Genomic DNA, 15,479 nt, shown 5'->3' with positions numbered 1-15,479 from the left:
ATTTGTCACTTTCATTTGCGCCTTGGGTGGGAACTTCCTAGGTGGGAACTTCCTAGCAGGAGGGAACTTCCGGTAGGGGCGCTGTAGCCATGGTAACCCGCAGTAGTCAATGGCTGCTCAAAACAGTTTTTACTCCGCCTTGAGGAAATGATTAAATAGGGATGTTGTGTGGATATGTGTGTGTACCCTCGCATTTATGAAGGAAGAGACTCCCAGGGCCGGCTGGCTACTGCTTGCAGGTAGCCACAACAGTCCGGACAGTAAGCCAATGGCTTGTGGTTACGCAAGTGTCGACGGAGTTCCCAGCGTGCTGCGCGCCTGCACCCGTATGTTCATGGCGGCGGCTGGACGGCTCGGTCTGCTTTTACTCTTTGTACTATGGATGATGGTGACTGTGGTTCTGTCTGGCTCTGGCGAAGGGGGATGGTGAGCCACAGGAAATGGGCGGCGGGAGGGAGCCTGAGCTCAAAGCTTTGGCTGGCCTGACCTGTTGTCCCTGCAGGAAGCAGAGTGGGCTGGGAACTGCAGCAGCAGTAAAGGAGGAGGAGCGTTGCACAGTGGAGCGTCGAGCACACCTCACATACTCCGAATTCATGCAACAGTATGTGTGCCTGCCCCAAGTCTCAGCGTAATTCTAGGCATACTCCCAAGCGTGGTCTTTAGCTGCGGAGATCATACCCTCACTACCTGGTGTGCAGGAGAGGTGCCTGCAGGGTCCAACCTCCATGCAACATTTTCCCTTTTTCCCCCAGCTATGCCTTCCTCAAGCCCGTCATCTTGCAAGGACTCACGGACAACTCGGTGAGTATTCGTACCTTTGTGGGCAACTGGTCCCGTTTGGCCAGGTGCTCAGTTACCTCATCCTCCATCCCCAGAGGTTCCGGGCCCTGTGTTCCCGGGAAAACCTGCTAGCCTCGTTTGGAGACAACATTGTTCGCTTGAGTACAGCCAACACCTACTCCTACCAGAAAGGTGAGCTACACACCCCTCAAGGTCTGCCTTCGAATCTCAAAGGCAGGACTGTCCAGTCCCGACTGGCTCCCCCTTCTTGTAGTGGACCTGCCCTTCCAGGAATATGTGGAGCAGCTGCTGCACCCCCAGGACCCCGCATCCCTAGGCAATGGTGAGCCAGACCCAGGCAGCAGTGGGGGTGGGACACTTAGGAGGCCCTGTTGCCAGGACTCCTGCCTGTCACCCTCTCTGCTGGCAGACACGCTGTACTTTTTTGGAGACAACAACTTCACGGAATGGGCACCACTCTTCAGACATTACTCTCCACCTCCATTCCGTCCCCTGGGAGCCACCCCTGCTTATAGCTTTGGAATTGCAGGTGAGTGCTCCTTCAAAACAAACTTGGGGGAGCCCATATTAAATATTTTGTTTATCACCTATTCACAACTGACCCCACAGGAGCTGGATCTGGGGTACCCTTCCACTGGCATGGGCCTGGTTTCTCAGAGGTTATCTTTGGTCGGAAGGTCAGTCCAAGGGTTGGGGATGAATTTGGCGTCTGTAGTTTACAGCACACAAGAGTGACCTTATACTCCTGCCTCCAGCGCTGGTTCCTCTACCCTCCTGAGAAGACACCAGAGTTCCACCCTAACAAGACCACGTTGGCCTGGCTTCTGGAAACATACCCATCCCTAGCACCATCAGCTCGGCCTCTAGAATGTACCATCCAGGCTGGTGAAGTCAGTAGCTGGTAGGTTGGGGTTGGGCTAACCCAAAAAGCTCAGAATCAAACATTTTTGTGCCCTCTTCTTCCAGGTGCTGTATTTTCCTGACCGGTGGTGGCATGCCACACTCAATCTGGACACCAGTGTCTTCATCTCTACCTTCCTTGGCTAGCCAAACAGGCAACTGGCAAGCCCACTGCACCAGCACATGCCAATATAGTGCTCACAGACTTTATTACAGGACAGTGGCAGCAGCAGCAACCTCAGCCCACCCTCACCCGCTCTCCAGCCCAGAAAGGGGACAAGGGAGGCTCATGGCCCAGCAAGGGGTATGCTGAGAAGGGGAGCAGTTCAGAACCCATCAGCAGGACCGATGGGGACAGGCCCAGGACACAAACTATATACAGAGGCTGGAGCTTCCGTCTCCAGATCCTTCTGGGCCAGGGCGCCAGGCAGGGCACGGGGCCTCAGTAGTCCTCTACCCAGCCGTTCTCAGAGATGAAAGCATCAATGACTTCCTTCATGGCCAAGTTGGGGATGAGCTGTTCCTGGGTCAGAGGGCTCCGGGTCACGGGGTCAAAGTGGCCCACACGCTACAACAACAGAGTCAAGAGTGTTCAATGGCCTGGTATACCCTGGTCCCAGTCCCGAGGCCCATGGGCCCTCTTTACCTGCAGGTGCTCCTCAATGTCCTTGCGGTCATAGGTGATACCACTGGGTGTAATGCAGGGTTCCCGCATCAGCTCAAAGCTGATCTTGCCACACAAGTAGTCAGGGATATCTCGCTTCTACAGCACAAGGGGGAAAGTGTCTGGAACTGGAAAGGCAGTCACCACACCAGCGCCTGCCCATGAGCTTCAAGGGAGCCTCACCTTTCTTTTCTCGTCCACCTGCGAGAAGAGCTCATCCATGTCTGCCATGTATTTATCCTGCAGAGTTGAGTGCCATGTGTGGGCAACTCGTGTCTCCTCCACACAGACACACACACTGTCCACCAGGGCACTCATGTCATGCATGGGCCAACTGATCCACCATAGGCTGGGGCACTTCTCATGCCACACACAAAAACACACACACAATGACCCACATGTGGACTAGGGGCACCCTCACGTGCTTGGCCTCAATGCAGGCCTGCTGGGCCCGGATGTGGCCATCATCCTCATCGCCCTCGTGGTTCCGCTGACACTCTTCCAGTTCCCTGATGGTTAACCAGAAGCTAGTTGGTGATGGCCCCGACCAAGAAATGACAGAGCCCTCCCCATCTCAGGCCTCTTTCCTCCTGGGCTTCCCATGTATTGGTGGATGCTGTCTTTCAATAAACATTTGTGCTGGTGACTCAGTGTCAACCCGAGAAAGTAGCCTGTTGGGGGAGGGACCCACCTCTCTCGCTCAGCAGCAATGAGCCTGGTGAGATACGAATGCAGCTCACTCTCCTGGTGGATGCGCCGTTCCTCAATACTGTTCCAGCGCTTCTTCTTAGCAATGCGAAGGGCACTAGGAATATCATCCCCAAAGTTGAGTCGCTGCTCCTTGGCCAAACTATAGGCTGGGGGAGTGGACACTTTTGGTTACAGTTGTCAACAATCCTGGCCCCAAGGTGCCCACAACCTGGCATCTTGTCAGCCCACCTCGCTGCAGATTGGCAATAGCCTCGTCATAACTCTCCATCTCCAGCTGGCATTGCCCCAGGAAGAAGTGCGCCTTCACGGACTGCCCATCCAGCTCCAGGGCTCGCCGGCAGTCAGCAAGTGCCTGTTCAGGCTGCTGCATCTTCAGATAGCACAGGGCCCGGTTGGTGTAGTACACTGCCACAAGTGGGTTCCGGGTCTGGGGACCAAGACCAGGTGACAAAGAGTGTGGGCTCATCCCTCTCTTCTAGCAAGCTGAAAGCCAATTATTGGGACAATGCTCCAGCTTTGGGGGCCCATGGCTAGAATAGAGAACTGGAGATTTCCGAGTTATCAAAGCTCTAGATTCTGGCTATGCTCTCTTGCCTCCAACTGCTTTTGAGAAAAATCCCAGACCTCTCTACCAGCTTTGGGCTTGGGAGCCTCAAGGGGCAAAGGTTCCTGGTGTCATCCTTAGCGCCTGCCTCAATCAAGCATCCCGCCCTCCAGTCCCCAGTCAATCAGCCCTGGACTCGGGAACGAGCTGGCCATCGAGTCCTGGCTGCCAGAAATCGTCCGAGAACCACAGAACTGGGAGGCACATCGGGCCCCGCCCCCGCCCCCGCCCCCCGCACTCACGATGGCGCGGCCGTAGCAGGCCGCCGCCTCCGGGTATTTGCGGCCCACGAAGAGCCGGTTCCCCTGCTCCTTGAGCTCCTGCGCACTCGGGCTCTTATCAGGGCTGCCGCCGCCACCAGTGCCCAGCCGCGCGCCGCCCTCCTTTTCCTCCTTGCCCTTCATGGCGCCGCGCGGCACGGCTTGGGCTCCGCGCCCGGCCACCTAGATCTCGCAGCCCGCGCAGCGATCAGCTCCGCCCGGTCGGCGATCCGCCACCGGAACTTCCGGTGTGGGGCGGAGCTGGCATGGGGACACGTGAGCAAAGGCGGAGCCTCACGGTTGGAGCCTGTTCTCTTAGCTCAGAAAAGCTACCGCTGCGCTCTCTACCGGCCCCGCCCTGCAGTAACCAGGACCTACCCTCACTGTTCAGACCAAGGCTCCGCCCACCGGTGTTCAAGCCCCGCCCTCCGGCCCACGCCACGCGAACGTGGCAGCGGTCCTTGAGAAGTGGCCCTCGGAGGCTGGTCACTAGGCCCGGGTCCTAGCGCACTACGGAGGCGCACGCGGCCTCAAGCGGCTGCCTGGGAACGTCTGGACCGCTGGTAGGACGGCGGAATTGAGGGAAGGAGAGAGGCCCGCAGGTCAGATCGCCCTGGAGGGGCTAACTCGGGAATCGGGAGGGGCTGCCTGCGGCCATTAATGGCTGAGAAACAAGCACGTGACATATTGACACGAAAGGACCTGCTGCGGTTGCTATAGAGGTAGCTGCGGATGCAAGGCTGGTCTCTCCCCTTCTTGCGGTAATGGGGGAGGAGCTTCTTCAAGGGCGGAGCAGGCAGGTTTCCTTGGAGAGCGCCTGCATCAAGACCCTTTGACCCCATGGTCTGTAGATGAAGCATTTCTAGCCGATGAGGCATTTGAGGCCGCTGCTGCATCAGCTGTTGGCCGCTAACAGCCCCCACCCCGGACTTGGAGAAGCAGAACTCGGCTTTCTGCCTATCTGCGCCGCAGTCAAACTTCGCTGCGTAGTTTCTGCCACTGCCTCGAGTGAGTAGGGACCATCTTTGCCCAAGTTGGGTGGGGGCTCTAGGAGCTCAAAAAAAGCTATCCCCAGAACCTCCTTGTCACTTTTTGCAGTGGTCCTGGCGGCAGGGGTTTCTGGGGTTGCAGAGGCGGTGGCTATAGTTCCTAGCTTGCTAACCTGCAGTACACACTCAAGCACTACTTGCTGTTTTTGGCCTGGGTGCAAGAGCGCACTGCATTTCTGAGCGGGGCCTGAGAGGTCATCCAGGACCCCATAATGATTCCGGTGGTTAGTAACTCGACCCCATAACCCTTGTGGACCTCACTAGTGAGTGCCTTAGAGCTGTAGACTCTTCATCTTGTGAAGATAGCACTGCAGGCTTGGGCTATGGACAGATGTATGCCCAGATCTGCTGCCTGAACTTCACCCCAACTGGGCCTCCCACAAGGACTGTAGACCTGCCAAGAATTACAGGACCCAGGCCAAGTGAACCTGGCTTTGTCATGGGCTTGCCTTTGGGAGAGAGGCTGAAAGAACAGGAGATTGAAAGCTCTTGGAGCACAATAAACGATTGCTGAACTTGGACTGACCTGGAAGTCCACAGTCTCTTCCCTGGGGCCCCACCTCCTGTGGATCCCAGCCCTGGCCAGGAGTAAAGAAAGCCACTACCTGATCAGGTGCATAGACCATCCTGGATGGAAGGTGTCTCACACAGCCTGGGTGAGGGGGCAGACAAGCCTGCAGAGCCCCAGGACAGCTACCTGGTGCTGTGTAAAATATTTATTCATTCTCCAAAAAGGCTCAGACTGCAAGTCCTGGGGGAGGCAGGGGGGTCAGTGGGCAGGGAAGGGATCTTCTCTAGGGCCACATTCAAGGTCCTCCACCCAGCCCTGGCCTAGTAGCACCCCTCCCGCTGGAAAGGCCTGGGAGGAGCAGCAAGGGCTGCAGTAAGACTTGGCTTCAGCTGGGGTACCACAGGGCCCCCCTGCCCCTGTGGGGAAAAGCAGCCAAGAGGTCCATTCATAGAGGGCAGACATGCAGGCCCACCTGGTGGCTGACCCACTGAAGGCCTGGCTCTAGCCATATGGCCCTAGGGAGCAGGTCAAGGTGGAGGGGGGATATCGGCACCCAGCAGATCATAGGCAAAGACGTTCCAGAAGATGGCGAAAAGCAGGAAGGTGCCATAGGCAAGTAGCACCACCCACCAGCCGCACTGGTCCCTCAGGCGCTCCTCATAGCTTCGAAGGATGGTAAGGCCCATGCTTACACCTACCACTGCACCAGCCAGGTGTGCCATGAAGCTGGGCTGTGGGCCTGAGGCAGGCAGTGGTGGGGAGAAGCGTAGCCACACAGCCCGGCCCACCTCGGAACTCACTGCAGAGGGAGCAACAGGTGGGAGGGGCCCTGTCTGCAGGTAGAGGGCCTCCCAGCGCCCCACCTGCCCCGCTACTCACTGCACACCAGAGCCAGCACCATCCTCAGCAGCTTGTATGGACACCGCATGCCAGCCCAGTTCTGATGGGGGCAGGCAGACGGGCTGTGAAGCATGTCCAGTGGGCCCCTTCCCACCTCCCCAGAAAGGCAGTCCCATTACCATGACAACATTGGCCAGGTGTGCTGAGCACAGGGCATAGACCCCTCCAGAGCCCCCTACCACGGGGGCACGCATATCTGTGATAGAGACAGTCAGGGAGCCTGTGGGCAAAGGGAGAGGTGAGGGCCAGCTGTGCCCTCACCTCAACAGGTGAGGTCAGCAGGGGACCCACCCAGCTGTGTGCTAGTCTCACCTGCCAGCACACCTGCCAGGTAGAGCAGGCTGATGCGAAGCACACCGTGTACCATCTCCAGGGGCACGCCGATCATCAGCTGCAAGAGGGCATTGAACCCTAGCTGCTCCAGCCTGGCCACAGAGGAGCAGAGGGGATCAGATGTGGAGCCTGGCTCCTCCCAGACCACCTCAGGCAGTGCAATCCCTCTGGGAGTTAAGCCTTCAGAGTCAGTGGGCAGGTGCTGGAGATAGGAGCGGAGAAGGGACTCTAGAACCTGAGGCTCACTTACCCGACATGCATGAACATGTAGGTAAGGAAGCGCCAGGCCCGAGCACGGTGTCCTGGGTGATACACCAGAGGGCTCTTCATATATTCAGGGTGGTAGGTCTGGAGCACCCACTTGTTGAGACGTGCCCCGTAGCACAGGAACACGATAATCTGGGGACACTAGTGTTAGGGCTGGTCAAGACTAGGGACTCAGGAGGCCCCGGGGCAGCGTGTAGGCAGGCCCACCTGGGCAAGGGTGACCGAGGCCATGAACACAGGGGGTGGGCAGGTGCGGTGCCTGTAGAAGTACCAGCGGCGGTCCACCTCACAGGGCAGGATCTCGTAGGCCACATAGCGCACAAACCGCTTGTAGACACCCAGGCCTGGCTCATCTAGCAGTCCGTCCCGGGGCAGTGCCCGTTGCCCGTTAGCAATGGCTCTCTTGAAGCTGCTGGAGCGTTTGCTGCTGATCTGAAGGGCAGGAGTCTTAGTGTGGGTGACAGTATTGTTCCTGTGGAACCCTACCCTACTTGGCTGTGTGGCTGCTAATGGTCTGAGGCTCTTCCACACTGCCCAGATCTGTAAGCCCTACCCAGTAAAAAGCTGTGTGCCCACCCAGCTTTGGTCAGGTCGCTGTGCTTGACCAGGTCTGGGCCCTCCCCTGCTGCCCGCACACCATGGCACTGACCAGGTCCACCAGCTCCTGGTAGCAGACCTGGCCCCGCTCGTTGCTCTGAGCCAGAGCCACCAACATGTCCAACTTGGTGGGGTCCAGGGGCAGCTCATGGCTGTGTACCAGACCAGCGAAGGTGTCCGCACCGATGAAGCCTGTGTTCTCAGGATCCAGCTGCTGTGGTGGGGGAGTAGAGGGTGGGCCAACCCCCAGCCACAGGGCTGAGCTAGGCTGGCTAGAAAGGCTGGACCTTTGTGCCAGTCAGTGCCTGTTTCCTAGAACCAGCTTGTTCCCGGGCCCTGGTAGGGCAAGGTGCCTAGTTTGGCTGTTCTACCACCTCGTATTCGCCCTATCAGTCCTAGAAAGGGGAAGGACCTAGGTCCAAGGACCACCACCCTCCAACCCCAGCTTTCCGTGGAAACCCCGATGAAGCCAGACCTTTCTTGGAATCGAGAGTCTCAGAGACCAAGGTCGTGCAGGGAGGGGGATTTGGGAGGCGGCTGCCTGGGCCTTCTGCAAGCATGGTCCCTCCCCCGAGCCCCTCACCGGCTGGAAGGGTGCCAAGGCAGTGCCAGCTCCCACCCACCACGCACCTGCTCCTGAATGAGCTGCAGCAGCGAGCTCCTGTCCATAGAGCCGGGCCCAGGGCCGGGGTCGGCCGAGGCCGGGAGGGGCTGCTCTGCGGACCGCTCCGCTCCGCCCCGGCCGGCCCGCTCCGCCTGCTCTGCTCTGCGCTCCCCGAGCTCAGACAGCGTCACCGAGATGCCAGCCCAGCGCGCACACAGCCAGAGCACGCGCACACCCTGCACGCGCACGCGCGGCCCCAACTCGACGCACTGCCTGGGTAGAACCGTCCCCCACCGAATAGCTCGACCCAGAACCACCGCAAGCGTACAGCCCTTGCACTACGTGCTGCAGAAGCTTCTCCCAGTAGCCCATAGCTGGGAACCTGAAGCACCCAGTATCTCTTTTAGGCAGCCTTTGTTTTATTTCGTTCTTTAGGAAGCTTTCTCTAAAAATATGTGTGTGACCCATCCCAGGATGTCAAGGTCCATTTGCTCCCCATCACACCGACTTTCTCCTGAGCTGGAGCTGCTTTCAGTAGACACACTTGTCCTTATTTGCACCGTTCCAGCAAGGAAGCCCTAGGTCCTACAAATCAAGCCCATACTTAGGGCACTACCACTGCTCAGACCATGCAAGACTGTAACACTTGCCCCTACATGTGGCCAAGGCTGGGGGCTCTAACCAAAGACCCCTGGATTGGATTTGAGACAGCAGGGCCTCTGGTGCAGAAACACCAGTCAAGGTACAGGGGATAGCCAGGAAGAGCCACAGATAGCCACCTGAAGGTAGGACTGACTGCAGCTTAGATTGGGGGGTAGGGGGATGTGCTCCCGAGGACAGTGAAGGTGACAGACCAATGGGATGTGTAACCATGGCAACCCCTTCAAGTATCATTCAAAAGAGACTCTGCTTCTGCAAAGATGTGATGGCAGTTATTCCTGCCTGATGGGCCTCTTCGGAATGCAGCTACCTACAATAAGCAGCCCGCCCAGATGCTTAGTGGGATGGCAGGCCAGTAGGTTGGGACTGTAGCAGAAGGCAAAGGTCTCACTTTTCATGGATCCCCATTTGGGGGGACATCCTGTGTCAGAGGAATACCCACCTGTCGCAACTCAAGTGACTGGTAAGTGTGTGGATTCCTGTTTGGGTGTCTCTGGTGGTAGGAGGCCATGTTACAAGATCAACTCTGAGCGCAACAGTCCGTCCTCCCCTCAACTCTGGGCAGCTGAGATCTACAGCTGTCCCTTGCTTGTAACATCCAGGCTACACATAAAGCCTGGGTTCCCAGTGGAGCTAGGCAGACTGACTGGGCTGTTTGGAGTGTGGGGCAGTAAGGAACCAAGAGCAAAAGCTACGTCCCTGGGGAAGAAACAGACACGTGCACTGGAGCCCTCTCTCACATGCCCCACGTGACACGGACGGCTGCTGATGTTACTGGGTAACACATCCCAACTGGACCTTCCTCACCCATTAATCAGCATGACTGAGACCTCAGAATAGGGACCCAGGGATGGGGGAGACAGAAGGGTCAGGTGACTTTTCCAACCTACACAAAAACAGTAGTCACATTTAGATTGATTGAAGAAAAGCCATTTTTCTGGGATTGGAGAGAGGGCTTGGTGGTTAAGAGCACTTGCTGCTTCTGGAGAAGACCTGGGTTTGTTCCCAACACCCACATGGTGGCTCACAATCCTCAGTCACCTCCAGTTCCAGGGAAATCTGACATACTCAGTTGGCTTCCATTGGGACCAGGCATACACACATACACACATACACACATACACACACACACACACAGAGTGCACTTACATATATTCAGGCAAAACACTCAAATTCATAAAAATAAGCATATTACTAAAAGAAAGAGCGGCACTGAGAGATCAAAATCTAAGAAATGGAAAAGACAAATGAAGTTTAATCAGGAAACCCATTCCACTTGCTCTGCAGCTGGTACCGTGTGGGAAAGGCTCCACACCTGATGGAAAGGTGGGAACTCAGTGACTATCAGGTCCCTCCCTGATTTGACCACCACCTCTTGCCCCCGACATGTCCACTGGCCATACAGAACCAGGAAGGAGGGAGCACCCTGAGAACGTGAGGCCCTGGTCACCAACCTCCTTTACAGCCCAGCCCCTAACACAAAATACTCCCTCCAAGGCTAAGGCCTCACACCTGGCACCAGGACTCTCAGGCTCAGCAGGACAGGCCTGTAATAGGGCAACAGATATTTGGAAGCCAAGATCTAGATACCAAGTCCCTGAGCAGGAACCCACATCAGTCCCAGGGACCCTGTAGCCAGCCACACAGACATTACACCACCAGGCCTTTAAAAGCCCATACTCCTCTGCTGTGTGGACCCACACAAAACACCACACTATGCTGTGCCTTGGGGTAGGAAAGGCTTCATGGGTCCTTCGTCATCGGCTCTTCACTAGGACCCTGTATAGCGAGAAGCTAAGGACAGCAGCCACTGCGGTCCCGACAGCCACCAGCACTCCTCGGAGCCAGAAGGAGGTGGGGTGCAGCTCTGTGTGCACCATGTGTCTGTGGAAAGAAAAGTACTCAAGGCACGTGCTAAAATCTCACTGCTGAAAACCTCTGTCCCAAGCAGCCAAAGGAGTACACCCCAGCATAGCTCTCTGGGCCACAGGCCCCACCCTACAGCTCTGACACCTTTGCACCCAGATGACAGACTAAGCCCCACCCACACTGGGGCTGTGGCAGGCATACTCACGGGAAAGTGGCCATGGTAGCAAGTTTGGTAAAGACATCTGTGCTGGACTGGGCTGGTCCTAAGCTGGAGAACGAGGCTGGGGCAGGCAGCCGGTGCCTACGGCAGAACTCAGCTGGTGACAGGCCTGGGGGGGCAACACCTTCAGGGAGATCAGCTTTGGAGGAGATAAACAGGCAGGGGGTCTGCCCATCCATGTAATAACGCTGCCAGGAAAGAAAAAAAAAAAAAAAAACATTCGCGAGCTGAGCTTGCTGCCTTCCCTAACCGGGCTATGGCTGGGACCCCCACAGGACCCCGGCTCAGGACTTGCCTTGTATATGGTGGCACAGTGCACAAAGGTCCTGGGATCACTGCTGTCAAACATTAAGCAAGCAACATCACAGGCAGTGTCTAGAGAGGTGTCCAGAAGGCTGTCCGCATTCACTTCACATAGCTGGGACAAACAGTAGCATTAGTGGCCTCCCCAAGGCTGGATCCCTCAAGGGCCACCCTGAGACATCTCCATTAGGAAGAAGAATGGGCACATGAGTGTCACAGGTCTGCCCTTCAGGTCCTCACTCACAATCAGGTACTTCTCCTGTCCGCTGACCCGCACTGTATTGATGGTATGCATGGGGGATTCCTCAGGGAGGTCCCTGGCTTCCTGTGTGGACAGCAGGGACAGTTCTCTATGGTACCCCCTCCTGCCCCCTTGAGTTCCCAGGTAGGGGCTGGGACCTCCATAATTCTCACCCCAAGGCTGTGGCCAAGGAAAGCTTGTAAGAAGGCTGACTTGCCCACTCCTCGGGCTCCCAACACCTTACACAGGAGAACACTGCGCTGTGTCTGCCCTTTCTCCTGGTCTAGCCTCTTCTCACGGGTAACTGCAAAGATGAGCTCACATGAGAAGGCTGGCTGTCAGAAGGGCTGGGCTGGGCCCAGGGGCCAAAAAAGTGTTCACCCACCTGTGATAGCCTGTGCCTGGGAGTCCTGCTCACAGAGGGTAGGGTAACCCAGGTAGCCAAGGTGTGCAAGGCATTGCTGGACATCCAAGTAGGTCACCAGGCTGGGAGTAAAGGGAAGCACAGGGCTAAGGAGAGTAAGACGGGGTGGGAAGGAACAGACAGGCAGATATGGGCTGTACTTACGTCCACTGGCAGAGATATCCATGCAAGGACAGCCAGCCAGCCTGAGTGGGGACTGTGTGTAAGAGTTCAGGGCCCCACGGAGCAACTGAGAACACACTGAAAAGTTTCTGTAGTTCCGTGGGCGAGAGGACACCATCATGGTCCTACAAGCAAAGGGGCTATAGTGGCATGTGTTGGGGGGGGAGGGGATGGTGACAAGAGGCAGGTGAGGTAATGTGCTCACCTGGTCATGCTTGTCAAATACCCGCTGTACAAACTGGTAGCCACGATGGTTGAGCTCTGTGCTGCAGCCAGGGGGGACAGAGAGCCTGTGGGGATGGACTGTCACAATGCAGGTTCTGCCTGGGCAGTCAGGCACTCCCATCAGAACCTCTGGTTACATGGTTGGAGCAAAGCAAGGGGAGTGCGTTGAGAGGCCAAAGCTAGAGTCCCCAAGTCACAGGATCTACCCCAAGAGTATAAGCACCACTCCTTGCCAGCCTACAACTCACGGTGGACAGAGGTAGTCAGGCGTCAGCTCCAGTGAGTCACTGTAACCAAAGCGCCGGAGGATGGTCCACGTGGTCTCGTGCCGGCCACGCTGGATGAAGAGTGTGTTGAGGAAGAGGAAGCCTGTGGGAAGGTGGAAGGTCAGTACTTGGTCCCGCCACTCCCTACACGTCAGGGCATAATGGGATGTCTGCCTCACCTTCTAGGGTCAGACGGTCATCTTGCACTCCACCTGCCACATTCTTGCATACGACCCTCTTCACATCCTCCAGGGCTTGTGGGGCCAGGGGATGGCCAAAGCAGGACTTCTGCCTCCGGTAAGAGAGTGCTTCAGATCAGTCAGCTATCCTGATGACCCTCTTACAAGGGCAGCTAGGGTGTCAGGGCAGGGTCACACCTGGAAGGCATTGAGCTCCTCGTCACTGAGCGTGTGGTCTAGGTCCTGATCCGACAGCCTGAAGATGCGTGTGAGCGCCTGGGTGCATGCAGGTCTTAGCTGCAGGGACATAACACCAAGTGGCCCTTTTCCTGGCCACCCTGTCGGTACACCCATTTGTGTGCCCTCCTTATCCGACACCCCACGTGGGCCTTGGGATGAGTCTCGGGGGAAAGAGGGTGTGACCCTTACCCACTACTTACCTGTTTGGCCTCAGGGTCATAAAGCGGGGCGGTGGGATGCAGAACAGCCTTCTGAGCATAGTAGAACAGCTCTGAGATATTCCTCAAGTGCTTGGCTGAACACTGGACAAGGGTGACAACAGGCTCGGGAGGGGCCCTGCTTCACGGCCTTACCACAGCCCTCCTCTTTAACCTCCCCACTCACCTCCACGCAGGTCTCTATCTCAGGAAACTGGCTCATGATGGGCAGTACAGTCTCCATGGTACTCCCTGGCCGCAGGTCTGACTTATTGCCTACCAGGATGATGGGCAACCTGGGAGAGAGGCCATGATCACCAGGGATGGGGAGCAGGTGGGCTCTAGTCCCCCTAGCTGAGGCCCTGCTGGTCACCTGGGCCCTGTTGCCGTCCTGCCATTCACGAGTGGGATCCACTTGGTTCGGATCTGAAAGACAAAAAGCATAAGTGTCAGGCAAGAACATGTGCATGCTCACCAGCCTGTATTCTTCTACTTGGGGCTAAACAAGCTCTCAGGGAGCAGAATACAGCTGGTGGGAGACTGCAGGTGACAGACAGGGACTTGTCTGACCCCAACAGCTGCAATCTCCCCAAGGAGGCTGGGTATAAGGAGAATGCGCCTGAGCTAGGAGGTATGGGGTTTCCTGAAAGGTTCAACAGACACGAGGCTGCCCAGGTCAACTCCCAACTAAGCCAAGCACTAGCAGCAGGGGTTAAAAACGGACAAGGAGCTCCTCTCCTGCTCACCTTCTCGATGGTGGCCTCCTCAGACACATCGTACACCACACACACTACGTTTGCCTAAGGGAAAGCAAGGTACAGAGTGAGCTCAGTCTGCCTGCTCACTACAGACAGCACGAGCCACTCCAGCATGTCCCAGGTTCTTACAGCAGTATCGGCAGGGCTCTGAGGCCCAGAAAGCCCAACTCTGCCAAGCCGGCCTCTCCCTGCCAGCACTCTAAGAGACACCAGACCCTAGCACCATGGCTCTAGTCAGCACATCCTTGTCTTATGACAGACCCATCACACGCAGGGTACAGTCCCGAGCCGGGTCTCACTTTCTATCTCAGTACAAGCAGCAAGGATGCTGCAGACAAAAGCAAGGAGACACTGCACCCTGACCAAGTGACCTGCACCTGTAGGACACAGAAAAGGCTGAAGGACTGCATTCAGGAACATAGTAACTCTGGCAACAGGGGACGCCTAATTAAGATGGCATCCACTACAGCCTACGGGAGGAAAGGTACTGGGAAACAGGATTAAGGAAAAGCAATAAAGTATATATATATCTCTGCTCCCCTCAAACCCTGGGAAGGCTCACTAACAGCGGCACTGGCCGGGTCCTGGTTCCCAGAAAACTGTGATCTGAAAAAACCAACAATACTCAACCTTGAAGGTCATAGTTTAATTATCAGGGTCAAGCACAGTCAGTCACCTAATCCAGCCCACAGAAGAGGAAGCCGATTAAGATTAGGTGGCAGCAAGTTGGGACTGAGGAATCAGGCTTTGTACCCACGGGTCTGCAAGATGCACTGCACCTTGTGGATCTCCTCCTGAAGTTCCTCCTCTGTCTGCTCCGCTTCTAGAAGGAGAAAGAATCCTATGTAGAACTGCTGTTGCCCTCGATTCAGACCGGCTGCAGGCTCAATACACACCAGCTGGGAGGCAGTATTTGGAGATACCTGAGTAATCCACGATATGGGTGGGCACCTTCTCCGGGGTGACGTCGGCGGGGATGGTTATCTCCTCCGCGCGGGCAGGGACCTGCAACAGGTGGGTCAGTATTGAATGCAGAGCTCCGCTGCTCAGAGCCTGGCATCCGCCCCGAGCGTCCAGTCCGCCCCGCGCACCTCCTCGGGAAACTCCTCGCCGACCAGCGACAGGATAAGAGAAGTCTTCCCCACTTGGGCTGCGTGGGGAGAGGGAACAGTAGTCAGGAGCACGGCCGAGGTCACGGCGACCCCACCCGTCTTCCCGTGGCCCCAGCGCACCTACCCTCGCCCAGCAGCAGGATGCGCACATCGCGCCGCATGGCTGCTGCCTGCAGCAGCACTCCGAACCCACCCCTCCAGGCCCGGAACGGATCAAGCTGACCCAATCCCAACCCCAACCCTCTCCTTCAAGCCGCGCAGGCCCCCGCACTTCCTGTCTTCAGTACCGCCCTCATCCAAACTTCCGGTCCCGCCCACGCAGCACCAGCTAGTGATTAAGCTGAGGAGCGGCGACTGCCAGTTGAGTGCTTCTGACACTGCAGGTGGTGCAAACAGTTCTCTTAGCCACAACAAGCTTCTCA

General features: G+C 56.8%; 4 protein-coding genes across 5 annotated transcripts; 1 reads left to right on the top strand and 3 right to left on the bottom strand.

Annotated features, from left to right (window-relative positions):
• The first annotated feature begins 107 nt into the window (after positions 1–107).
• Positions 108–3,015, top strand: Jmjd8 (jumonji domain containing 8). Its single transcript, XM_028760808.1, has 9 exons — positions 108–426; positions 503–601; positions 753–801; positions 876–972; positions 1,055–1,123; positions 1,211–1,330; positions 1,411–1,478; positions 1,557–1,691; positions 1,768–3,015. Exons 1-9 carry the CDS (start codon positions 197–199, stop codon positions 1,846–1,848), a joined length of 948 nt encoding a protein of 315 aa, XP_028616641.1. The 5' UTR covers positions 108–196; the 3' UTR covers positions 1,849–3,015.
• Stub1 (STIP1 homology and U-box containing protein 1) lies at positions 1,892–4,187 on the bottom strand. The gene is made up of 7 exons (XM_028760809.1): positions 3,923–4,187; positions 3,305–3,503; positions 3,057–3,222; positions 2,787–2,874; positions 2,549–2,605; positions 2,348–2,464; positions 1,892–2,269 (listed from the first exon to the last, which is right to left on the bottom strand). The coding sequence occupies exons 1-7, from the start codon at positions 4,082–4,084 to the stop codon at positions 2,144–2,146; spliced, it is 915 nt and encodes a 304-aa protein (XP_028616642.1). The 5' UTR covers positions 4,085–4,187; the 3' UTR covers positions 1,892–2,143.
• Positions 4,188–5,690: 1,503 nt separating this feature from the next.
• On the bottom strand, positions 5,691–8,573 carry Rhbdl1 (rhomboid like 1). Its single transcript, XM_028760921.1, has 9 exons — positions 8,530–8,573; positions 8,228–8,474; positions 7,650–7,811; positions 7,208–7,432; positions 6,984–7,132; positions 6,713–6,825; positions 6,520–6,620; positions 6,380–6,440; positions 5,691–6,299 (listed from the first exon to the last, which is right to left on the bottom strand). The coding sequence occupies exons 1-9, from the start codon at positions 8,571–8,573 to the stop codon at positions 6,028–6,030; spliced, it is 1,374 nt and encodes a 457-aa protein (XP_028616754.1). The 3' UTR covers positions 5,691–6,027.
• Positions 8,574–10,087: 1,514 nt separating this feature from the next.
• Rhot2 (ras homolog family member T2) lies at positions 10,088–15,277 on the bottom strand. 2 transcript variants are annotated; one of them, XM_028760811.1, is made up of 19 exons: positions 15,182–15,277; positions 15,037–15,095; positions 14,869–14,950; positions 14,725–14,768; positions 13,934–13,987; positions 13,561–13,613; positions 13,375–13,483; positions 13,191–13,292; positions 12,949–13,047; positions 12,751–12,859; positions 12,554–12,674; positions 12,286–12,370; positions 12,063–12,205; positions 11,880–11,980; positions 11,668–11,798; positions 11,498–11,578; positions 11,246–11,368; positions 10,936–11,138; positions 10,088–10,745 (listed from the first exon to the last, which is right to left on the bottom strand). In XM_028760811.1, the coding sequence occupies exons 1-19, from the start codon at positions 15,216–15,218 to the stop codon at positions 10,619–10,621; spliced, it is 1,863 nt and encodes a 620-aa protein (XP_028616644.1). In that variant the 5' UTR covers positions 15,219–15,277; the 3' UTR covers positions 10,088–10,618. The 2 variants fall into 2 exon arrangements, with proteins under 2 accessions (XP_028616644.1, XP_028616645.1); XM_028760812.1 differs by having other exon boundaries at positions 14,699–14,768; positions 15,182–15,241.
• Between the last annotated feature and the right edge of the window lie 202 nt (positions 15,278–15,479).

This window comes from Grammomys surdaster, unplaced genomic scaffold (genome assembly GCF_004785775.1).
Source record: "Grammomys surdaster isolate TR1022 unplaced genomic scaffold, NIH_TR_1.0 126612, whole genome shotgun sequence".
Taxonomy (NCBI): domain Eukaryota; kingdom Metazoa; phylum Chordata; class Mammalia; order Rodentia; family Muridae; genus Grammomys; species Grammomys surdaster.
The sequence above is the reverse complement of the archived record's forward strand: the minus strand, read 5'-3'. Positions and strand labels throughout refer to the sequence as shown.